This window comes from Pelophylax lessonae (genome assembly GCF_965119305.1).
Source record: "Pelophylax lessonae genome assembly, chromosome: 4".
NCBI lineage: Eukaryota > Metazoa > Chordata > Amphibia > Anura > Ranidae > Pelophylax > Pelophylax lessonae.
In genome coordinates, this window is record NC_138771.1 from 491,625,206 (window position 1) to 491,651,044 (window position 25,839).

The window sequence follows — 25,839 nt, forward strand, 5'->3', positions numbered from 1 at the left end:
ATGTAAAGATTACAGAGTCAAGTGGGGTTATGGTCTTCTGGCTTGTAAAAGCGTTCGCTCTTGACATACAAAGATAAGTGATTGGCACCTGTAGAGGGAATACCTGCTCACTCCGCAAGAAGCGTTTTAACGTGTGGGCGGCTGCCCATAGAGTTTTTCCAGAAACAATTTACAAGGCAGCAACCTGGTCATCCATGCATGCTTTTGTCTTTCACTATCATATTGACCTGTTTGTATGAACTACTGTGGATTTTGGAAAAAAAAAAAAAAAAAAACACACTCTTTGGCCAGCAGCCATAATTAAAATATTTTAGCATCATCCCACCCTGGTATCTAGTTATTTGCCGGAGGTGGCTGACATTGAGCTGTCAGGAAAATGTACAATTAAACATAAAATACTGCAATTTTCCTTTTTGTGACAAGCTCCATGTCAGCGCAGACTCCTACCCTGACACAAAGTTCTAGTTATGTTAAGTTATGTAACGCTGTCCTGGCTGGTGGAGGTCACATTTATGAGTTTGGTCCGGATAGCATGGGGGTGGGTGGGGCATACCCGGAGGTGGCTGACATGGAGCTGGTCAGGCAAGGAAAATTGCAGGAAGTATTTTATGTTAAATTTTACATTTTCCTGTTCACTCTTTCACCACCTCTGCACTACACAAAAGTAATGTTAGGCTTTACTTCCGGGTCCTGACTTGTGGTACTCAAAACCCTGAATGGATTAAAAAATATAGGCTCTCTTCATCTCTGTCACACTGTCTGACAGGCTGTCAGTCACTCACATACAGTGTCAGCATAGATAGTTGGAGAGACAACAACACAGGGATAGCCTAATAGTGAAGATAGAATGAAAGTGTTGACAGCATGCCCCCTGACTTTTTTTTTTTTTCTTTTACTGCATCCCCAGATCAGACAGGTTCGATCTGGCCCTGATAGATAAGCTGCATTCTTGTTAAAGTCACTAGTGAATGTGTAGGATGCATTACCAGTGATGTCTCTAGTGAATGGATAGGCTGCATTCTCGGTGAAACTGATGGAGTCTACCGAATGGATAGGTTGGATTCTTAGTGTGGTCATTGGTCTTCAATGAATGTATAGACTTCAAGTACTGACAAGCGCCAGCCCAATGAATTGCAATACACCTTGTACACACAGAACTTTTTTCAGACAATTTACTTTATTAATGAAAATATACAGCATATATATATTTTTTTTTACAAACTTTAAAACTCTAGAAGTTAGCATTTTTTTCTTTGAACTTATTCAAACATTGATCAGCGCAAATACACGATTTTGAATCAAATCAAATATAACAATAATTAAAATGTTAGTGGCTATGGAGGACTGTGTAATCTCTATGCGACAACCTGATGAATCTGGAAGCAGCTGGAAGAATTAGAATGTGAATAGAAATAAGAGCATGATGAAAAGTGTATGCACATGTACAAGCCTTTCAATGCAGATTTGTTTATGACATTTCTAAAAAGAAACATACAAAATCTACCGGCCTTACCGGATGCATTTCCATTTGTTAAAAAGGCAGAAATGGGTGAAAATAAATTGTTTTCAGTAAAACCTGTTCACACCAATAAAGTCGTCCTGTCTGTTGCCATTGACCTGAATTCTTCTTCTTGTCAATGGAATGAAATTCTTAAAAGAACACAGCTCAACGCATGTCAAGGCGATGCATGCATTTCTGATAGTGGTCCAGCCTAAGCTACGATTTTTTGATCACCACAGATCTTTGGTTTAAACTGATATCTGTAGCAATAAAAAAAAAAAAAAAAGCAAATTCCCATCCCCCCCATTTCCAACAGGTTATGTTGGGGAATACAGCCTTCTGATCATCTTTTGGCTTACATTTTTGCATAGGAAGTTGATCCTGGCTGCCTGTGGAAAACTAGCTATCCTGTGCTTCCCATTGCAAATCATTTGACGTCCCCCCGCCAGCTGTAATCAGAGCTCAGCAATGTCCACCCATCTTATCTCTGCATGCAATGTGCGGTGCCACTCTTAGCAGTAGAAATGCATACACTGCGGGGGAATGAGTGGGGACAGGTCATTTCTTGTGCTGCAATATTTTTGGGGGCTCCATGACTGCTCAGGAAGAAAGAGGCACATGTCAACTCGGTCTGTGTTTTCTGATTTAGGTCAGCTCTACAACTCTGTTCCCAGCACAGGTTCAATGCAGAGCTTCTGAATGTCGATACAAAAAAATGGCAGGGCCTTTTCAGTGAAAGTGGTAAAATAATTTCATTGAAGGCCTCTCTAGTGTACAAAAAGTTTGAAATGTACAGGGACTCCTTATAAATCGTAGTTAAAATAGGGCTTTTCACCCTAAACTATGGCTAAAATAGACAGAGTATGGCCCAAAGTATAAACAATTACTATTAAAAATGTACCTAGTTCTACAGCGGAGCTCCAGTACAAGCTTTTATTTTTTCCCATTAGCTTGGGACATGGTGGGAAAAGGACAGCACATCTTTTAGGTTTCAAGTAGGTAGCCAGTCCAGAACCATGATGTGCAGCCAGTGTTGGAATGTATGCATGTAGATAGGAAGTGACCGAAAAAGGCGGTTGGATATGAGAAGCACTGAGATAGGGACTAAGCAAAGAAAAAGGTGGAAAAGGGATTTTATAAAAAAAAAAAAAAAAAATTTTGGTATACAGTGCAGAAGGTAAACTACATTAAGTTAGAATTTACATATAATTTAATCTAAAACCTGTTCTATAGTAGAAGTGTGCATTTATGATGTGACAGTAAAACAGAAAGTCCGCTTGTGACTCTGCCTCCCCTCCTACCAAAGGCGCAGTGCACCCAGCTTTGACTGCAGGTCGGCTGGTTTCTCTGTGTACCGAATCAGGTATTCAGGGTAGATCTGGTGCTTCTCAAAGATGACAAATATGGAAGGATTGCTCTCGCTGTCCACACAGCTGTCATAGAAGCTGGATCCGGAGGCAGACTTTGCAGGTGGGCGGAGGTACGAGGACGAGCCACGGATGAAATCTCCCACCAGCACTCGGGCCACGAACATGACGTACTGTCCAGAGTCGGCGTTCTTACAGTACCTGTGTGAATAGTCAGCATCTCTGGCAAAATAACTGCCTGCGAGAGAAAAGAAGCAGCAAGATCAGAATGCAGTATGTAAACGCCAGGTTCACATCAACTGTCAATTTAAGTGCTTCACTATCACGCCATAGCCAAAAGACGGCCACAGCGCTGCTCTGTTGTTCTGGGAGGACATCCATTAAAGTCCTCCCAGAATGCACCTAATGTGCATTCCCTGGGGTGCGCGCATCGGGCGTGCTCTGTGATCACTATATCTTTCGGACGCAGCTGATCGCAGATCGAGGTAAAGGGCCAATACAGTGCCCCTTTACCATGTGAGCAGCTGTGTCCAATCACACATTTACACTGATAATCAGGGCACTGATCATTTTCTGCACCACCGATCAGTGCCGCATTTCAGTGCCCATCATAAGTGCAGCCTCATCAGCGCCCATCAGTGTAGTCTAATCAATGCAGCCCCTATCCATTTCCACCCGATTGTCATCCAATCCGATAGACGGATGGGGAACGGATCCCCATCCATCTGTTTTTGGCAGCCCCGATGAGATGCAGGTGGGTGTAAACGGATACATGTCTGTTTACATCCACCTCCCCATAGAGAACAATGGGTGGTTCGATCAGGTATGCCTGAAAAACCAGACAGGCGGACCCGATCGGTCCGTTGGTGTGAAAGGGGCCTTAGCTGAGTGACTGTAAAAGCACTAGCAGGCCCTGTCCTACAAATCGGGCTAGAACATCTTATTGGTGCCATCCCAGTTTTATATATATCCTGGGAATCGATGATGTATACATGATCGAGCATCTGGAGGCCTTGCTGGATTTTCTATACAGACCACCTGCATATTTCAGCATTACAAGCACTGAATGTTGTGATGTGCCCATTAAATGATGGACCCTGGTGATCTGTTCATATAATCTATATAGATAATTGGAGTTTGCACACATATACTCGGTTGCCTATGGATAGGGCTTATAATATTTCCATATACAAAAAGTATCAGCTTTTTAGGTTTGTTACAATCACTGGAGACCAAATTATATTTAATAAAATATTTAGGTTTTGTTTAGACTTGAATTTGGGGAGTGGCAAAAATACACAGTTGAGCATTCTTTTTGCCACCCACCAACATACTGACCCCCCTTAAGCTGGAAAAGACAGTGGAAGGGGATGTTCACATGCCACGGCCGCAATGTTTGTGCCCGCAGCAAAGTTCACCCGACATAGCGATCGACGGGTGCCCCCTCACAGCTACCCATTCAAGTAAAATGGGGAAGCGCCGCAAACGCCCTGCAACAGCGTCAAGTTTGTCAGCAAAACAGAGGTTAAAACAGGCAGTGAGCAGGTGTCATTTCCCTTCCTCACCGCCGGTCAGTAACCTCTGGAGTGCAATCTGAACGCAAATTGGGCTTCAGAGGAAAGGGAGATTTAGACACGTCTAAATCGACCTTTAGGATGCTGGCTCAGCAGAGAATCATTTTTAGCAGATTTTGTTCTGTTACATTTTCTAACCTTATCTAGGTATGCCACATTTGAGTAGGCTTTTCCTTTGCATGGATTCTGAATAAGGTGCAGCACAGTGGCTAAGTGGTTACCACTTCTGCCTAGCAGCACTAGGGTGGTCGGTTCCAACCAGGGCACTACCTACCTGGAGTTTGTATGTTCTCCCTGTGAGGGATTCCCTGTGTGCTCCAGTTCCTCCTACACTCCAAAGACTTGCTTGTAGGCTACTTGGCTCCTGTATAAATTGGCCCCAATACAGTGCATCCGGAAAGTATTCACAGCGCTTCACTTTTTCCACATTTTGTTATGTTACCGACTTATTCCAAAATGGATTAAATTCATGATTTTCCTCCAAATTCTACAAACAATACCCCATAATGACAACGTCAAAGAAGTTTGTTTGAAATCTTTGCAAAGTTATTAAAAATAAAAATCTAAAAAATTCCCATGTACATAAGTATTCAAAGCCTTTGCTGAATAATTTGTTGAAGCACCTTTGGCACCAATTACAGCTTCAAGTCTTTTTGAGTATGATGCTACAAGCTTGGCACACCTATTTTTGCTGCAGAGATGGTTGTTCTTATGGAAGGTTCTGCTCTCTCCACAGAGAAATGCTGGAGCTCTGTCAGAGTGACCATCGGGTTCTTGGTCACCTCCCTAACTAAGGCCCTTCTCCTGGATCGTTCAGTTTGGCCAGGCGGACGCTATAGGAAGAGTCCTGGTGGTTCCAAACTTCTTCCATTTACAGATGATGGAGGTCACTGTGCTCATTGGGACCTTCAATGCTGCAGACATTTTTCTATACCCTTCACCAGATCTGTGCCTCAATACAATCCTGTATCTACCGGTCTACAGACCATTCCTAATGCCCTGTACACACTATCAGATTATCTGAAGACTTTTGTCTGCAGACTTACCAAAACCATATAATATGAGGTCAAACCTAAACACTTTCAATTTGTATGCAATCCGGCAGGCCCTTGCACTACATAGAAAAGGTAAATCTGAAGACAAAAGTCTTCAGATAATCTGATAGTGTGTACAGGGCATTAGACTTCATGGCTTGGTTTGTGCTCTGACATTGACTTTTACCTGTGGGACCTTCTATAGACAGGTGTGTGCCTTTCCAAATTATGTCCAATCAACTGAATTTACCACAGGTGGACTCCAATCAAGTTGTAAAAACATCTGAAGAATGATAAGTGGAAACAGGATGTACCGGAGCTCAATTTTGAGTGTCATGGCAAAGGCTGTGAATACTTCTGTACATGGGATTTTTTTTTGTTTTTTTTATTTTTAATAAATTGCAAAACTTTCAAACAAACTTCTTTCACATTGTCATTATGGGGTATTGTTTGTAGAATTTCGAGGGAAAAATGAATTTAATCCATTTCGGAAAAAGGCTGTAACATAACAAAATGTAGAAACAGTGAAGCGCTGTGAATACTTTACGGATGCACTGTATGTGTATATATGAATGTGATTTAGGGACCTTAGATTGTAAGCTCCTTGAGGGCAGGGACTGATGTTAATGTGCAATATATATGTAAAGCGCTGCGTAAATTGATGGCATAAGTACCCATAATAAATAAAATTAAAAATATATTTAGTAAATGTAATAACAATTACAGCACGGTCCTGACGTTTTGGTAGCCGCATACTTGACCCCAGATAATGATCCACTAAGTTGTGAAGCGAGGATCAGGATGATCGAGACCAAGCTAGCGATAAGCCAACTCACTTTTGTAAGACAAATACACAAATAACTATTCACTATAACTTCAGAAATGTATCCCTAGCACATTCAGACATGCCGTGGCTTCCTAGGCTGAAGCAGATTTGAGAGCCCAAATATATCCTCACCTTTCCCGTATGCTGTGCCATGCGCCCCGCAGATACGCCAGTCGAAGTTCTGTTGACAGATGGCATCAACCAGGCTGGCGCTGGTGCCATGAAACACTTTGCGCTCATCTATCTCCTGACCACCATTGCGCTTCTTCATCTGCTCCTTCTGCCTGCAAAACGTTTACAGAGTTACCACTATTAGGAATTGCTGGCATGTGGTTGGGGAGGGAACAGACCTGACCCATAATACGAGACTAGGGATGTATATAGAAGATCTGTTTGACCCTCCTATGGGCAAGTGGTAACAGTGTTACACTCTGGTTTCTTCAATTACTTTGACTGACATGTGTGATGCTTGTAAGTAATGTATGTAATGTATGTATGTAATGTAGATGCTTTTTCTGACTTGATGTTACTTCATAGTCCTGTTGTACTTTACACCCTGTACAATTACCATTACCTGTGCATTTGTATTGTCTGTCTCTATGTTGTTTGTTAACTAAAAACATATTGAAAAGTCCTGTTTGGGCACCCCCACCCCTGTTCAGCCAATAGCATCTCAGTCATGACGGTAAAAAGCTGCCATGTTAAAGCATATAAAAAGGCACATATTATTGCAGCTCTGTATTCAATAGCACATTTTTAGAGATATACTTTTATAAACAAGCAGTATAAGTACCTGTATTTGACTTTGTATCAGTCTCTTGTATGTCCTGTACAGCAAAACTCAGACTGGAGAGGGAAAAGCAGCACACGTTTCCAATTAGGTGTGCTTAAGTGCTACAGTGCTAAAAAAGAACATGCTGATACCAGGACAGCAGAGAGAGAGAGATCAGCTAACCAGTCTGCTGCTTCTCCTTTCACTGTCCAATCACAGGCTGGGGAAGAGACAGGACCAGTAAGTGTCACTTCGCTTCAGTAGATAAAAATCAGGTTCCATGTCCTACCAGACAGGGCTGTAAAAATCTTCAGACCTGATAGCCAGCAATAAAAATCAATTTGGCAAGTAAAGCAGCTCTCATATTGGTATTTCTTTTTAATAATTTTCCGTTTGCCTGGAGTTTTTAAATTTTGAAGTAAAAGGAAGCGACCAAATGCCATGTAAGAATGGAGCTCACCACTGATAGACCTCCCACAGTGCCAGATTCTGGATCCGCTCGATGCTCTGTATGTGGGTTGCAGGAACGGTGCGCTGAAACATGCTCTGTAACGCCTTATACTCCTCTGAAGACACAGGAAGAGGAACAAGCTGGAATGGAATCACCAAATCAGATCAGAATCTCCTTCACGGCATTGGCATGTGCAAAGAACTTTTTCAGTGTTTACCCATATATTATGCTTGTACAGTTATAGGTACATAGGGTCAGTCATACACATATTCAGGCTCGGCTTCCTGTTTAACCACTTTAATACAGGGCACTTCCCTCCCTTCCTGCCCAGGCAAATTTTCCCCTTTTAGCGCTGTTGCATTTTGAATGACAATTGCGCGGTCATGCAACACTGTACCTACACCAAATTGATGTCATTTCCCCCCCCACAAATAGAGCTTTCTTTTGGTGGTATTTGATCACCTGTGCAATTTTTACTTTTTGCTAAACAAATAAAAAAGACAGAAAAGTTTGAAAAAAAAAAAAAAGTTTTTTTGTTTATATTATACAATTTTGTAAATAAATAAGTTTTTTCCTGCACTGATGAACACTGATGAGACTGCACTGACAGGCACTGACGAGGAGGCACTGATAGGTAGCACAGATATGCAGCATTGGTGGGCACTGATAGGCGGCATTGATGGACACTGATAGGTGGCACTGACGGGCACTGATAGGTGGCACTGGCGGGCACTGATAGGCGGCACTGGTGGGCACTGACGGGCGGCACTAATGGGCACTGATAGGCGGCACTGGTGGGCAATAATGGGCACTGGTGGGCGACACTAAAGGATGGCAATGATGGGCACTTGTGGGCAGCACTGATAGGGAGGACACTGGTAGGGAGGACACTGGTGGGCATCACTGATGGGGAGGGCAATGGGGGGCTCCCTGAGCCCCGATTGCTATCCCTGGTGTTTCATACAACAAAAGGAATGACCGCACTTCCGATGAGTTTCAAAAAGGAGTGTCTTTATTCCACATCAATCGGCAAATACAGATACACACTGTGAGTGCAGGACAATCGGTGGACGCGTTTCACGACTGGATGTGTCGCTTATTCATCACCAAGTTCACTCTGGATGTGCATCGGCCATATATACACCCCATACATACAGCTGGCAACAATTGGAGTCATCAAACTAGTTGTTCCTCCCCTTGGTCAGCTGTTGGGAATCTATAGCTAGATTGCACAGACAGAGTGATCCCAACAAATCCAAACTCCAAAACACTTGTGCAAAAAACATTTTACATATATAAATGTCAATCAAAATGAATATCCATAGTGGTAAGTGCTCAAGTAAAGAAAAATAGAAAAACATCAATAATAAAAACATATTCAGTGTATGTGATACGTTTATCATATATATATAATAAAAAGAGAATATATGTGTATATGAAGTATGAATAAAAAGAATATGTATTAAAGACCTTGTGAATAACCATAAAATAAAAGTAAATTAAAAAGGTATAAAGTGATAATAATATATTGTTGTAAATAATAATAATGATGATAATGTGACGTGTCACAAGAAAATTCTTGATGTTTAAAGAAGCCGTTTAACCGGCCAAGAAGAAACATATGTAGTGTATTAAAAAACGGAGCAATATAATTATAAAATATATAAAAAGTATATGAAAAATATAGAGAGCTCCAATCAGTGATTTCTACCCAACAATCATAGATAGAACAATACAGTGATATATCTTTGATGAAAAATTGTATATAAATTGCCGCTTCGATATCTATAGGATACATTTTCTATAAAACATTTACAAATAGTGAAACACTAATAAACCTTGTATAAGAAAAAATCACAAGTGTGTGAATCATATATAGAAAATTATTATTTCCATATATCAATGGATATATATGATTCACAATAAAGAGTATGACATGTATAAAATATAATACGATGCATAGTGACATAGTTTATATTCTTCTTTGGTTGTGTAAACAGCGATAAATAACAATCAATGTAGACACATTGTGGCAACCTGTTGCTGTTTTGAAGAATGTTGCAAATGTCAGTGTGCATCTCCTTTTTCATAGGCAAAATTTCTCATCTGGTGTTAAAACCACAAAACCTCTATTTGGAAGAAAGTTTTACAAAAAAGACGACCAAAAAGAGGGAGGGGGGATTGTTGGGGAAAAGAAAAAACGAAATACAAAACAAGGAAAATCGGGTATAGATAGCTATATGTCAGTAGGCTAGATTGGCTAAACTTAGCTCTCCATTTTAATTAATCAGCCATATTTATAGGAGACCCGATATGTTAAAATCGGCCGGTCTATGGGTAAATGTGGGAGTTTATCTCATCTAAATTGGTCTAAGCACTCAAAAATATTTTGATTATTGTGTTATTTAGTTTTTATTACTATTATAATCTATTTTGTCGCTCTGAATGCTGACCTCATCCACAAATCCCAGAGGCAGGGGAAGGAAGATTTGGGAACGAACCTCCAATGTAGTGTAATAATTATGTATTATAATACTAAAGATCTATGTCAATACAGATCTATGTCTATACAGATGACTCCAGCACTCTAGATAGAATATATCTGATATTCCATTGCTTACATGTGCACATCATGTGCAAGCATATAGAGTCCGGAGCTCTATCTGTAATTCTCACAGATCTTGAGAAAAAAAACTTTTTTGGTGCCTTTTAAGCTCATATATGTATACATTCAGACTAAAATGAAAAATGGTCTCAAATGTTTATTACAGGGAAAACATTTCCTTATATATTTTTACTGGATGTTTTATGAGTTTTATCAAAGTTTCATTTTATGAAAAATGGTCTCAAATGTTTATTACAGGGAAAATATTCCTTTATATATTTTTACTGGATGTTCTATGAGTTTTATCAAAGTAGGGAAATATTTATGATCATTTTTCTGGATCAATATTATACTAGTATGAATACCAGTATAACTAATAGATATTAGGTATAAAAATGTGTCACGTCCCACTCAAAATTCATACCTTCAGGTAATCTTGTATGGAGTTTAAATATCCAGAAAACTTCGCGTTTGCAAAGTATCTGAAAAATATCTCCTCCTCTTTTGGGTTTTGAGATTTTTTCAATGACTTGAACCATGACCAGGGAAATATCTCCTTCATGTAGGCCATTAAAGTGACGAGCGACATTGGTTGATTTGAAGCAACGAATGTCACTTAGATGTTCTCTAAATCTATCTTTGAGTCTCCTAGTTGTTCTGCCCACATATTGGGCCGAACACTTTTTGCAGGTGATTAGATATATAATATAATCAGAATTGCAGTTGAAAAACTTGTCTATTTTATAGATCCTGCCACTAATGGTGGATTGAAAGTGGGGAATTTTTAGAATATGGGGACAGGTGACACAATCCTGTGCCCCACATCTGTAGTTTCCTCTACAGTGCAACCATGTTAGCGATGGGGGGGCCCTTTTGGTTTGATACATACTAGGGGACAATACATTTCCCAAAGTAGCCGCCCTTTTCGCCACAATATTGAAACCCTTTCCCAGAATATCATTACATGCATGGTCTAGATATAAAATGGGTAGATGTTTATTAATTATAGATTTTATGTGGTTAAATTCTAGGCTGTATGGTAATGCCAATGTGACTGAAGATGTAGATTTATCTTTTTTATGTTTCCTTTTTTTTCTAATATTTTTGTCACTAGAGGGACTCTTTGTCGTTTGTACAACATTAGGGTCAAATTCCTGGTTTATGGGAGAAGTATGGTTAGGTGCAGCGAGTTGCAAAGGATCAATGCGATTTCTCTCAAGGGCCAATCGATAGGCTCTGTCCAACATCCACCTAGGATAGCCTCTCTGGAGAAAGCGCTGGTATAGGGAATGTGATTCCTCTTTAAAGGTGTCATTGTCGCTGCAAATCCTTTTAAGCCTCAAAAATTGCCCCACAGGGATTCCTTTTATTGTGTGGAGAGGATGTCCCGACTTTGCATGCAATAGGCTGTTACCTGCCTGGGGCTTTCTATATAGGGAGGAAACGACTCTATAAATATAGATAAAAAGATGATGGTATGTTCAAATTTACCCGTTGTGTTCCCTCATCCCTATCTGGATATATTGAATGTGATTCATGGATTAGTTCCTCTAGTTCCGACACAGCACATTGTTCACGAAACGATAAAGTTGGAGAATGTATTTGGCTATTGTCGGGAGGATTGGAGTCCAGATCGATTCCTTCAATCATATTATCCTCAGGGTCCACAAAAAAGGTCCACAGGGTCCAGATAGGGATGAGGGAACACAACGGGTAAATTTGAACATACCATCATCTTTTTATCCCATACAATCCCGATCGGCTGAAATGGATAAGTTCCAAAAACTAGTCGAAAAGGACATTTTTAAGCTGGCTTCTAACCTATCTACACATGTAAATATCAACGCAGACAATCTGTCCATAAATGAAAGGAAATCGTTGAAATTATTACAGGAAGATGATTCCATCATCATCAAAAATGCGGATAAGGGGGGAGCCGTAGTGGTTCTCGACAAAATACACTATAAAGCTGAAGCTTTGAGACAACTGATGGACACAAATACATACCAACCATTAAAAAGTGACCCGACCAACAAGTTTAGAAATGTCCTAAAGCAACTTGTCAAAAAAGGGGCAGCCATAGGTGCTTTTTCCATCAGGGAATCTGAAAACATGATCCCAGAGTTCCCAATAACACCAATTTTTCACCACCTGCCAAAGATACACAAGGGATTGGATCCAGTACATGGACGCCCAATTGTATCAGGCATTGGCTCCCTTAACGAACGACTAGGAGAATGGATGGATGGACAACTCCAACATATAGTGCAAGTTCTTCCAAGCTATTTGAAAGACTCAAACCATCTGCTAAAAATTATGGACTCTTTTGTATGGTCCGAGGAGTACAGCTGGATCACGTGTGACGTGTCCAGTCTGTACTCCTCCATTCCACACGCTTTGGCTTTGGAAGCGGTTGGCTATAGCTTGGAAACATACACGGAGATGTCATCTACTTTACAGGCTTTTTTGATAGAAATTCTTGATTATTTATTGACACATAACTATTTTGTTTTTGATGACATGTTCTACCTCCAAAGATGCGGGGCAGCGATGGGAGCTAAGTTCTCACCCTCCCTAGCCAATCTCTACATGGGTTGGTGGGAGAGGTCCCGCATCTTTGGAGGTGGAAACCCATTATAGGGATAGCAATTTTTTGTACCGTCGCTATATTGACGATCTACTATTCATTAGTCATAAATCCATTGATTTTGAATCATTTATGATGTTTTTGAACAACAATGATTTGAACCTCTCCTTTACGGGAGTTTCCAGTCTAGATAAAATTGTATTTCTGGACATTACTTTGAGTCATGCAGGAGATAGAGTAATCCCTGTGGGGCAATTTTTGAGGCTTAAAAGGATTTGCAGCGACAATTACACCTTTAAAGAGGAATCACATTCCCTATACCAGCGCTTTCTCCAGAGAGGCTATCCTAGGTGGATGTTGGACAGAGCCTATCGATTGGCCCTTGAGAGAAATCGCATTGATCTTTTGCAACTCGCTGCACCTAACCATACTGCTCCCATAAACCAGGAATTTGACCCTAATGTTGTACAAACGACAAAGAGTCCCTCTAGTGACAAAAATATTAGAAAAAAAAGGAAACATAAAAAAGATAAATCTACATCTTCAGTCACATTGGCATTACCATACAGCCTAGAATTTAACCACATAAAATCTATAATTAATAAACATCTACCCATTTTATATCTAGACCATGCATGTAATGATATTCTGGGAAAGGGTTTCAATATTGTGGCGAAAAGGGCGGCTACTTTGGGAAATGTATTGTCCCCTAGTATGTATCAAACCAAAAGGGCCCCCCCATCGCTAACATGGTTGCACTGTAGAGGAAACTACAGATGTGGGGCACAGGATTGTGTCACCTGTCCCCATATTCTAAAAAGTCCCCACTTTCAATCCACCATTAGTGGCAGGATCTATAAAATAGACAAGTTTTTCAACTGCAATTCTGATTATATTATATATCTAATCACCTGCAAAAAGTGTTCGGCCCAATATGTGGGCAGAACAACTAGGAGACTCAAAGATAGATTTAGAGAACATCTAAGTGACATTCGTTGCTTCAAATCAACCAATGTCGCTCGTCACTTTAATGGCCTACATGAAGGAGATATTTCCCTGGTCATGGTTCAAGTCATTGAAAAAATCTCAAAACCCAAAAGAGGAGGAGATATTTTTCAGATACTTTGCAAACGCGAAGTTTTCTGGATATTTAAACTCCATACAAGATTACCTGAAGGTATGAATTTTGAGTGGGACGTGACACATTTTTATACCTAATATCTATTAGTTATACTGGTATTCATACTAGTATAATATTGATCCAGAAAAATGATCATAAATATTTCCCTACTTTGATAAAACTCATAGAACATCCAGTAAAAATATATAAAGGAATATTTTCCCTGTAATAAACATTTGAGACCATTTTTCATAAAATGAAACTTTGATAAAACTCATAAAACATCCAGTAAAAATATATAAGGAAATGTTTTCCCTGTAATAAACATTTGAGACCATTTTTCATTTTAGTCTGAATGTATACATATATGAGCTTAAAAGGCACCAAAAAAGTTTTTTCTCAAGATCTGTGAGAATTACAGATAGAGCTCCGGACTCTATATGCTTGCACATGATGTGCACATGTAAGCAATGGAATATCAGATATATTCTATCTAGAGTGCTGGAGTCATCTGTATAGACATAGATCTGTATTGACATAGATCTTTAGTATTATAATACATAATTATTACACTACATTGGAGGTTCGTTCCCAAATCTTCCTTCCCCTGCCTCTGGGATTTGTGGATGAGGTCAGCATTCAGAGCTACAAAATAGATTATAATAGTAATAAAAACTAAATAACACAATAATCAAAATATTTTTGAGTGCTTAGACCAATTTAGATGAGATAAACTCCCACATTTACCCATAGACCGGCCGATTTTAACATATCGGGTCTCCTATAAATATGGCTGATTAATTAAAATGGAGAGCTAATTTTAGCCAATCTAGCCTACTGACATATAGCTATCTATACCCGATTTTCCTTGTTTTGTATTTCGTTTTTTCTTTTCCCCAACAATCCCCCCTCCCTCTTTTTGGTCGTCTTTTTTGTAAAACTTTCTTCCAAATAGAGGTTTTGTGGTTTTAACACCAGATGAGAAATTTTGCCTATGAAAAAGGAGATGCACACTGACATTTGCAACATTCTTCAAAACAGCAACAGGTTGCCACAATGTGTCTACATTGATTGTTATTTATCGCTGTTTACACAACCAAAGAAGAATATAAACTATGTCACTATGCATCGTATTATATTTTATACATGTCATACTCTTTATTGTGAATCATATATATCCATTGATATATGGAAATAATAATTTTCTATATATGATTCACACACTTGTGATTTTTTCTTATACAAGGTTTATTAGTGTTTCACTATTTGTAAATGTTTTATAGAAAATGTATCCTATAGATATCGAAGCGGCAATTTATATACAATTTTTCATCAAAGATATATCACTGTATTGTTCTATCTATGATTGTTGGGTAGAAATCACTGATTGGAGCTCTCTATATTTTTCATATACTTTTTATATATTTTATAATTATATTGCTCCGTTTTTTAATACACTACATATGTTTCTTCTTGGCCGGTTAAACGGCTTCTTTAAACATCAAGAATTTTCTTGTGACACGTCACATTATCATCATTATTATTATTTACAACAATATATTATTATCACTTTATACCTTTTTAATTTACTTTTATTTTATGGTTATTCACAAGGTCTTTAATACATATTCTTTTTATTCATACTTCATATACACATATATTCTCTTTTTATTATATATATATGATAAACGTATCACATACACTGAATATGTTTTTATTATTGATGTTTTTCTATTTTTCTTTACTTGAGCACTTACCACTATGGATATTCATTTTGATTGACATTTATATATGTAAAATGTTTTTTGCACAAGTGTTTTGGAGTTTGGATTTGTTGGGATCACTCTGTCTGTGCAATCTAGCTATAGATTCCCAACAGCTGACCAAGGGGAGGAACAACTAGTTTGATGACTCCAATTGTTGCCAGCTGTATGTATGGGGTGTATATATGGCCGATGCACATCCAGAGTGAACTTGGTGATGAATAAGCGACACATCCAGTCGTGAAACGCGTCCACCGATTGTCCTGCACTCACAGTGTGTATCTGTATTTGCCGATTGATGTGGAATAAAGACACTCCTTTTTGAAACTCATCGGAAGTGCGGTCATTCCTTTTGTTGTATGAAGCTATCCTGGATTGCGGATCCGACCAGCACCCTGGTGGCCATAGTGGGCATCCCTGGGGTCATAGTGGGCATCCCTGGTGGATCTAGTGGCATCCCCCCCCCCCCCCAAGGGTCTGCACTGGTAATCAATGATCTGATTGCCAGTGCCGACCCCCCCCCCCCCTGTCAGGGGAGCCGCCGATCGGCGCTCCTTTACTCGTGCCTGTCAGGCACGAACTAAGGAAAGCCGATCAACGGCTGTTCCTGTTTATGATGTGACCAGCCGTGATTGTACACGGCTGATCACATGGTAAAGAGCTACGTCAGTGGTCTCTTTACCGAGATCGGAGGTGCAGGGTGTCAGACTGACACCTCGCATCACCGATCGCCGCTCTGCACACCCCCGGGGGGCGCCCAGAGCTGTGTTATACTGCCGCCGTCATATGACGTCCGGTCAGGATAACACAACCACATTCCCGCCGTCGTTTTGTAATAGGGCGGGCGGGAACTGGTTAATAGTGTTGCATAGTGACTGCACTTTAGTGTTCCCCTTTCAGAATGCCACTTTATCACCCTCCATAGCCTGAAACTAATGGGCAATGTGAAGAACTGATCTTATCTCAACAACTCATAAGCAGATAAATTATATAGCCAAATGTACATGGGACGGCCTTCAAATAGTGTTTCTGGTGTACCATTTAGAAAAAAAATGATTGGCTATTGTAAAACGTACCACATCCATTGTATTTAGCGCTTCAAAGAACCATATACGTCAAACTTTAATGGCACTAGAAGGGACGACAGAAGAAAGAGGAAGAAGAAGCTTCTGAAGAGGAAGAAGAAGCTTCTGGCGAGTGAAGAGCAGCAGGAGAGAACTTTGGTCCTACATCCTGAAGGCATCCTGTGTGGTCGAGGGTCGAAACTGCACAAAAACAGAAGGGCTATTGCAGCGTTTTGTCAGGCACAATCATGGCTATGGTAAAGAGCAGGCCGCCTATGAGGAAATCCCTGGGAGAGAGGCTGGCCAAGTTCTAATGGGGCTCTCAAGATGGCAGAAAAACATGGCCAGAAATCAAAAGGAGTGGAGGAGGAGATGGAGCCACAGGCGCTGTCAAAATCCTCGGCTGCAGATGAAGAAGAATCCCTGAGGGTAAGCCCTCTGCCTAAGAGGGATCGTTCTCTGAGGAGGGGACATTCATTGTATAGACTGCAGGTTCTGGTGGGAGAGGAAGAGAGAAAGGGGAGCAGGAGCCTTTACTTAAACAGATCATGTCAGTCTACCCTCACTGAGCACATAGATTGAATCACTGTCCCTAAAACCGGACATGCAGACAGTAAAAGGGAAGGGCTGCTGAAGCAGAACACAGAATCAGTGACCTGGAGATGTGGTGCGTCCACTGGAGTACTCACACATGCAACTGCAAAACTCATACATGCGGCTCAAAAGGAGCATGCAGCCCACACTGATAAGCTTGGCGACATGGAGGAAAGAGACAAAATAATATTCGTTTAGTAGGCTTTCTGGAGGGGGGTGGAGGGCAAGCAACCTGAAGATTTTCTGGAAGGCTAGCTGAAAGGGAATATGGAAGCATCTGCTTTTTCACGTTCATTCCCCATTGAGCAGGCGCATGGGATTCCCTCCCAAGCTCCGCGGCTTGGAACCCCTCCTAGACCCCTGATCCTGCCAAGTTGTGGATTGAGGGAAAGTGCTCTTCTTCACTAACATGGGGAAAGGGTCTAGAGCCCTGCAAATGCGTCTCTTGAAGCAAAATAATATGAGGCTTATGCTTCTTTACATAATCAAAAACTAAAGAACGTTTAAACTTTTGAGTTTAAGCGGCAGACATTCCATGATAATAATTTCACCAACTTTCGGTAAATTCATATATGTACAATTTGTGGCCTATTATCACTACATTTAAAGAAAAGGCTAAAAAAAAAAAAAAAAAAATGGAAGGATCTTCCTTTAACTTTATTGGGGAGAATAAATTTGTTTAAGATGATTTATCTGCTAAAGTCTCTACATATTTTATCCAAATGCTCCTGTCTATATCCCTAAGAAAATTTTTCAATATTTTAATTGGTTGCTTACTTCTTTTTTTATGGGGATCTAACCCTCCCAGGGTGTGCCTTGAAATATTGCAGGTTCTGGTGATTAGGGGCGGGCTAGCTTTACCGGATTTGCGTATGTACTACCTTTCTTGACAGTTGGTGTATGGGCATTGGAGAATGTTCCCTCAGGTGAATAACGCAGCTACGGCTATGTCATATGAAGCATTATTAAATTTCTTTTATAGAGGGGGGGAAGTGCCTTCAGAAAGGGGTATGGAGGTATTGGCAGGCTCCAAAAGGATTTTTAAGATAGGTTTGCATGATACTGCCCTAGGTCTCCAAATGCACCACTCCGGTTTAATGTGAATTTAGGGGAATTCTATAAAGATACCCGAAGGGCCTCAGTGGGCACAATATGGAGTGAAATACGCTCATCAGGTATTTGAGGTGGGCAAGCTAAAATACTTCTCTCGACTGTAGGTGGAATGGGGTGTACCTGGCTCCCAGTATGTGCAACTTACACATGCTGCATTGGCCCAATATGGTTTAGGTACCGTGTCCCTTGTTAACTCTAAAGTGGAAGCGCTTTTATTACGGTCAGAGCATACCAAGCTGGTTTCTAACTACTACTCGACACTAGCCTTTATTGAAAATAGGTAATGTCAAAGCACGAGAAGGGTGGCTGGATGTAGGGCCTGATCTGACGGAGGAACTATGGATTGAGATCCTTGATAGTTACGTAGACACAGTTATTACCTCCAGGGATAAAATGCTACAGTTAGGGTATGTGCATCAAATTTATTATACTCCACAGCGCCTCTTTAACCACTTTACCTCCGCCCACAGTAATATTACTGCGGCAGAGTGGCTCGTTATCGTCTGACGGCGTAGTACTACGTCGTCAGACACTCCCCCTTCTGGGCGGCGCTTGCGCGCCGCCGGAGGCTCGCTCCCGCTGTTTTCGGTCACAGCGGGAGTCGGGCCAGGGGAAGAGCAGCGGCGATCGCCGCCCCTCATCCCCGATCGTCGGGGATCTAGTGTGGAGATCCGCCCGCCTGTGTAAACACAAGCGGGTGGATCTCCCAAGTGACAGGGAGTGACAGATCGGAGTGTTCAGCATAGCTGGACATCTGATCTGTCCCTGGCTCACTCAGTCACCTCCCCCTCCACACGTCAGTAAGCACCAGGCATACATTAACCCCTCCCTCTCCAATAAAATTAACCCCTTCCCTGCCAGTGTCATTTTTACAGTAACAGTGCATATTTATAGCACTGATTACTGCAGTAATGTCACTGGTACCCCCAAAAGTGTCAAAAATGTCAGTCAAGGGTCCGATCTGTCCGCCGCAATGTCGCAAAAAAAAAAATCGCAGATCGCCGCCATTACGCATTAAAAAAAAAAAAACACCAAAAATGACAGAAATCTTTCCCTTTGTTAGTAAACGCAATAACTTTTGCGCAAACCAATCAAAATACGCTTATTGTGATTTTTTTTACCAAACATGGGTAGCAGAAAATAAATTGGCCAAAACTAAAAAAAAATTGGTTTTTACATCTTTTTTGGGGGGAATCTCATATAAAAAAAATGTTAAAAATATTGTTATTTTTTAAAAATAAACGCTCTTTTTTTGTTTATAGCGCAAAAAGTAAAAATCGCACAGGTGATCAAATACCACCAAAAGAAAGCTCTGTTTGTGGGAAAAAAAGGACGTAAATTTCGTTTGGGTACGGCGTCGCACGACCGCGCAATTGTCAGTTAAAGTCGCACAGCGCCGAATCGCAAAAAGTGGCCTGGACATAAGACAGCAAAATCCTCCGGTGGTAAAGTGGTTAAAATGCGGAAAAGGGATACAGATAGTGGTTAGAAAATGTCAAACCAACAGGGGATCATTTATACACATGGTGTGGGAGTGTCCCAAGATTAGACCCTTATGGTCAAAAGTTACCAAATTTATCTCTGATACCTTTGATTTGCCAACCATATGCAGTCCCCTGGTGTGTCTTTAAGGGCAGTGGTCCTCAACCCTGGTCCTCAGGGCCCACTAACAGGCCAGGTTTGCAAGATAACTGAAATACATCACAGCTGATATAATTTGTTGCTAAGTGATTGCAGTATTCTAGTCTGCATCTCCCCAAGGTAATACTTAAAATCTGGCCTGTTAGTGGGCCCTGATGACCGGAGTTGAGGACCACTGTTTTAGGGGTCCTGGAAGATGAAAACGATGGATACGGAAACTAAGCTCTTCTTGAGGCTCCTACACTTTTTTATTTATAGCGATAAATTGGATACGTACTACTACTCTTGAATTGATAGCTTGGAAAAAACTAGTAAATTTCGATATCACAATGTATGAGATGACATATGAGGCTAGAAGATGTCCAAAGAAATGTAGGAAATTATGGTATACATGGGTGAATTCTTCTGACACAGTGGCTGAAAACCCAAAAATAGAGCATGAGTAGATTTTAATATCTTAGCCGCATGGAAACAGTTGGGGCAATGGGATACTTTGCGGAATTTCTGTGGTCTTCCTTTCTTTAGCATGGGTTTGATATAAAGTATTACTAAATATTGACCGCATAGAGAAAGGGAGGGGGCTTCTCGCTGGTATAGTTCTTGGGTTTGTTTAGTGGGTATTTCTTCATTTCTTTTCTTACCCTTCTTTTAGATGCAAGTTCCAGTAAGAATTAAAATGGTTTTCCTTGTGAAAACACACATTAGTGCCCCACTTTAATGAAATAAGCCCTACTGCTGTGTTTCTCTCACCTTGTACCCAACCTGGGGTATCTGTTCCTTGTCCCACAGTTCCGGGGTTGACTTGTCGCTGGTTTTGGATGGATCAGACTTTCTAGAAAAGCAAAAACAGTCAGTCAGTCAGTCAGTCAGTCATTCTCCCTCGTCACCTTCCAATATCACAGTGAAGTGAACCTAACATTTACTGGCAGCTCCATCAGCAGAAACCTAAATATGGGCAGCTGGTGGAACCACTATTAAAAAGGGAACCGGTCACTTTGACCCTAGTGAGCACAGCACGGTAATACCTTGGTTATTAAACCTAAAAAACAAACCTGTATGAAACTGTGGCTTACCAATTCTTAGATGTGGTGGCTGCATTTGTTTTCATCCTAGGATTTTTTCCTTTATTTTTCCCTAGTGAACATGACACTGAATTTATTTATTTTTTTAACCTACTTTAACAGAGCAAGCTGTCCAGACCGAGCAATTAGAGGGTGGAGACAAACCATTTATTATGGACATGGCTGCTTACTTTGGTTAAGCAATAATGTAAGACCAAATAGAATAGTTTGACAGCCCAGCAGAGCTGTCCCAATTAGGTCATTCGCCGCACTGTTGCCCTGCTCTCATTATATTGCATTTCCAAAAAAGTCAGCCATACTGTGAACTGTAGACTATTCTTTATTGACATCAAGCAGAAAAGGAGTATACTTTCCAGGTGATTACTTGAGTAAGGCCCATAGAGGCTGAAACGCGTCAGTCTATCACTTCGATTTTATACCCCTTCACTGCTTGATTTGAATAAAGAAGAATAGTCTGCTGTTTACCGGTTAACTGTTTTTCATTTATGCAAAACATTTAACCTGAAAGGAAAAATAGTTTGCTGTAACTGCTTTTGAGGTATTAGATGGAGTTCAGCTTCAATTTGTTAGTCAAATCCATCTAAACCTGCTAGTCTAACACTACCTATTCCCAGACCAGCAGTGCTATTGTCCAAAAGGTATCTGCCTTACTACTTCATACAGAATGCAGACACCCTAAGAGAAATGTGTTGCTGACTCACTAGTTGAAATGAAGGAAAAAAGCATTAAAAAAAAAAAAACGGAATTTTTGTAAAATCTTACCTGTAAAATTCCTTTCTCTGAGTCCTCCGACAGTCGCCGCCATCTTCATATTCGTCACAATGGGGTATTAGACTTTGCTCCGAAGGAGTAGCTAGGCAACAGAATATGTTATTACAAAAGCTTTTAACATATCCCACCCCCAGGGGGTGGTCCCCTCAGTCAATACCCTCCCACTTCCTGTATCCATGCTTCAGTTTCAGTGGAATTGCAGTAGAGTATACAACCAACCCCAAAAGAGGGGCGGGGGCGGCGACTGTCGGAGGACTCAGAGAAAGGAATTTTACAGGTAAGATTTTACAAAAATTCAGTTTTCTCTTAAGTCCTCCGACAGTCGCCGCCATCTTCATATTCGTCACAATGGGGACGTCCCAAAGCAGTGCAAACATGAGGGGTGGGAAACGCAGCCGCGCCTAAGGCAACGCCGTCTCCACATCAAAGAAAGGAACCTTACCAAAGGAAGGAAACCAGCTGGGTAACATGAGAAAAAAACTTGCTCAACAGAAGCAATAACCCAGGAAAACAAATAACCCAGGGATAAGAACATATATCCCAAACAGCCAAGGAGCCTAAACAAGAGGCTCTAAGGAACTGCCGCACTAAGAACCTTGCGGCCAAAGGAAGCATCTGCCGATGCCTGAACATCCACTCTGTAGAATTTTGTGAAGGCGTGCACGGTCGACCAAGTCGCCGCCTTACACACCTGGGCCACAGAAGCCCTATGACGACAGGTCCAAGACGTACTCAAAGATCTGGTAGAGTGCGCCTTCACAGGCACAGGGGGAACTTTCCCCTTTAAAGCATAGGCCTGTTCAACAGTCTGTCCGAACCATTTGGCGATGGTAGAGGCCGACGCCGCCATGCCCTTCCGAGGTCCCTCAGGAAGGACAAACAAGGAATCCGACTTGCGGAAAGATTCAGTCGATGTCAGGTAAACCCTAATCGCCCGAACAACATCCAAGGAATGCAATTCCACCTCCTTCGGATGTTTAGGCTTCGCGCAAGGCGAAGGCAGGACAATGTCCTCACTAAGATGAAAATCCGAAACTCTCTTCGGAAGAAAAGAAGAATTAGGTCGCAAGACCACCTTATCTAGATGAATAACCAGATACGGAGACTCGCAGGACAAAGCTGCTAGCTCCGAAACCCTGCGAGCCGAAGTGATCGCCACCAAAAAAGGCGACGTTATTGGACAACAAGGCCAACGAGATCTTCCTGATCTGTTCAAAGGGATCATGTTGTAGCACGGACAGAACAAGATTCAAGTCCCAAGGAGGTAAAGGTTCCCTTCTAGGAGGGACCAGATGTCTCACCCCTTGAATAAAAGTACTAACCAAAGAGTTAGACGCCACAGGACGTTGAAAAAGAACGGCCAGCGCAGACACCTGACCCTTGACCGTAGCCAGGGCCAAACGCTGGTCGACACCCGTCTGAAGGAAGGATAACACCCCAGACACCGAGTACGTGCGAGGTGAAAAACCCCTGGACTCACACCAGGCAAAATAGGCCTTCCAAGTACGGTAATAGACCTTCCCCGAGGAAGACTTCCTCGCGTTAATCAAAGTGTGAATGACCTCCGGGGAGAGACCCCTATCCTTCAGGACCTTGGTTTCAACAGTCAGGCCGTCAAAGCCAGCGACTGTAAAGCAGGATGGAATATCGGCCCTTGAGACAGAAGATCTGCTCGAAGAGGCAGACGCCAAGGAGCGTCGACCGCCAGATTCACGAGGTCCGCGTACCAGGACCGGCGAGGCCAGTCGGGCGCCACAAGAATCACTGTGTGAGGTTCCGAGTGCAACCTGCGAAGGAACCTGGACAGCAATTGAATCGGCGGAAACGCATACAGCAGCCGATACTGATGCCACGGGGCTACTAACGCGTCCGACGCGTCTGCCCGAGGATCGCGCGTTCTTGCCACGAACCTTTCAACCTTGTTGTTCAGACGAGACGCGAACAGGTCCACCTCCGGAAGACCCCACTTCGCGCACAACATCTGGAAGACATCCGGGGGGAGAGACCATTCCCCCTGATCCAGGGTCTGGCGGCTCAGATAATCCGCCTGCCAGTTCTCCACCCCCGGGATGTGTACCGCTGATATCGCCGGGACGTGTGTCTCGGCCCAAGACAGAATGTCGGCCACTTCCCGAGCCGCTCGGGCACTCCTGGTGCCCCCTTGGTGATTGACGTAAGCCACTGCCGTGGCATTGTCTGTCTGCACCCGAACCGGACAGCCGTGCAGCCTGTCCGTCCAATGTTGAAGGCAGAGATTTATCGCACGCAACTCCAGAATGTTGATCGGGAGGGAGGATTCCTCCTCCGACCAAGTTCCCTGGGCGAACAGAACGCCCAGAACACCACCCCAGCCCGACAGGCTGGCATCCGTGGTGATCACCGTCCATGAAAGAGGACGAAAAGACTTTTCCCCCCCGACACCGCCGGGGACTGGAGCCACCACAGAAGATCCCTTCTGGTGCGATGGCTCAACGAAATCTGGATATCCAGAGATTGTGGACGCCCGTCCCACCTGGACAGGATCTCCGCTTGGAGACCCCGCGTGTGAAACTGGGCAAAGGGAATCGCCTCGAAAGCCGAGACCATCAGTCCCAGACACCGCATGCATTTCCGCAGAGACGAACACGGAACGTCCCTGAGGGACTGGACTTCTCCCTGAAGAGTCTTGAGTTCGTCGTCCAACCAAACTCCTGCAGAGTCTGCACCGTGACGGACAGATCCGTCTCCAGACCCTGGCTGGTTGCAGACCGAACCAGAATATCGTCCAGATACCCCAGGACAGAGATGCCCTGGGCTCTTAACAAAGCCAGCAGTGGTGCAAGCACCTTGGTGAAAACCCGCGGAGCCGAAGCGAGGCCAATAGGTAACGCCACGAACTGGTAGTGATCCTCCGCAATGGCGAATCGAAGGTACCTCTGGTGACCCTCGAAAATGGGGATGTGTAGGTACGCATCCTTCAAGTCGATGGAGGCCATGAATTCCCCCGGAACCAGGGCAGCCACCACCGACCGCAGAGATTCCATGCGGAACTTGCGAACCCGCACAAAACGGTTCAGAGCCTTCATCAAGTCCAGAATTGGACGCACCTTGCCCTCCTTCCTGGGCACGGTGAACAGATTTGAATATAACCCCCGTTGAGGGGAAAAATCTGCTCTCCGGCCGAGAGAGAAACTCGATCTTGTAGCCAGAACGAACGATTTCCTGAACCCACCTGTCCCGAACACGGGACAGCCATGGTCGTGGAAAACCGAGCAAGCGTCCCCCCACCCCAGAACCGGGTGAGGGCGCCCCTTCAGGCCGCACTGTCGTGGGCAGCGGATCCAGACTGGCCGCACTTCTGTTTACCTGTCCACGGCTGCTTTTGGGAGCCTTGACCTTTGAACGGCTTGCCCTTATAGTGAGAGGGCCGAAAGGAAGCATGCTTCTTACCAGAAGTCGCCTTAACCTTGTGAGATTGGGGCAAGAGCGCGCTCTTACCACCCGTGATCCCCTTTATCAGTGTATCCAAGGATTCGCCAAAAAGGCAAGAACCATCATATGACAGATTGGCCAAGATCCTGCGCGAAGACTGGTCTATAGACCAACACTTCAACCAGACCAGGCGGCGAGACAACACCGCCACACCGTGCACACGTGCAGCCAACGGAACCGTAGCCAGGTCTGCATCACACAAATACATGACACCCTGATGGACTTGATCCACCATATCCAACGTCGCCTGAGGGGCAGAATCAGCCACCAAAACGCGCCTAAGCACCTGCGTCCAGCTCGCGACAGCCTGGGCCGCCATCAGCGAAGCAAACAGAGCTTTCAGCATAGAACCCATATTAGAATAGGTAAGGCGAGCAAGAGACTCCAGCCTCTTGTCCGTGGCATCCCAGAACACCGGGGTATCCTCAGTAGGAATCGCAGTGGACTTATTCAAAACCGCCACCGCGTGATCCACCGGAGGTGGTACACACCAGCGCCCGTCA

At 42.7% G+C, this 25,839-nt stretch overlaps 1 protein-coding gene across 1 annotated transcript in view; it reads right to left on the reverse strand.

Moving 5' to 3' along the window:
- Positions 1 to 2,573: 2,573 nt before the first annotated feature.
- The window catches only part of LOC309554484 (protein mono-ADP-ribosyltransferase PARP12-like), a 50,101-nt gene continuing 26,835 nt past the window's right edge, over positions 2,574 to 25,839 (reverse strand). Inside the window, exons 9-12 of the mRNA XM_082256233.1 lie at positions 20,763 to 20,844; positions 7,535 to 7,665; positions 6,435 to 6,586; positions 2,574 to 3,106 (exon numbers count right to left, since the gene is read on the reverse strand). Of these exons, the coding sequence (XP_082112359.1) occupies positions 2,799 to 3,106; positions 6,435 to 6,586; positions 7,535 to 7,665; positions 20,763 to 20,844 (673 nt within the window). The 3' untranslated portion in view covers positions 2,574 to 2,798. The remainder of the gene's footprint in view (positions 3,107 to 6,434; positions 6,587 to 7,534; positions 7,666 to 20,762; positions 20,845 to 25,839) is intronic.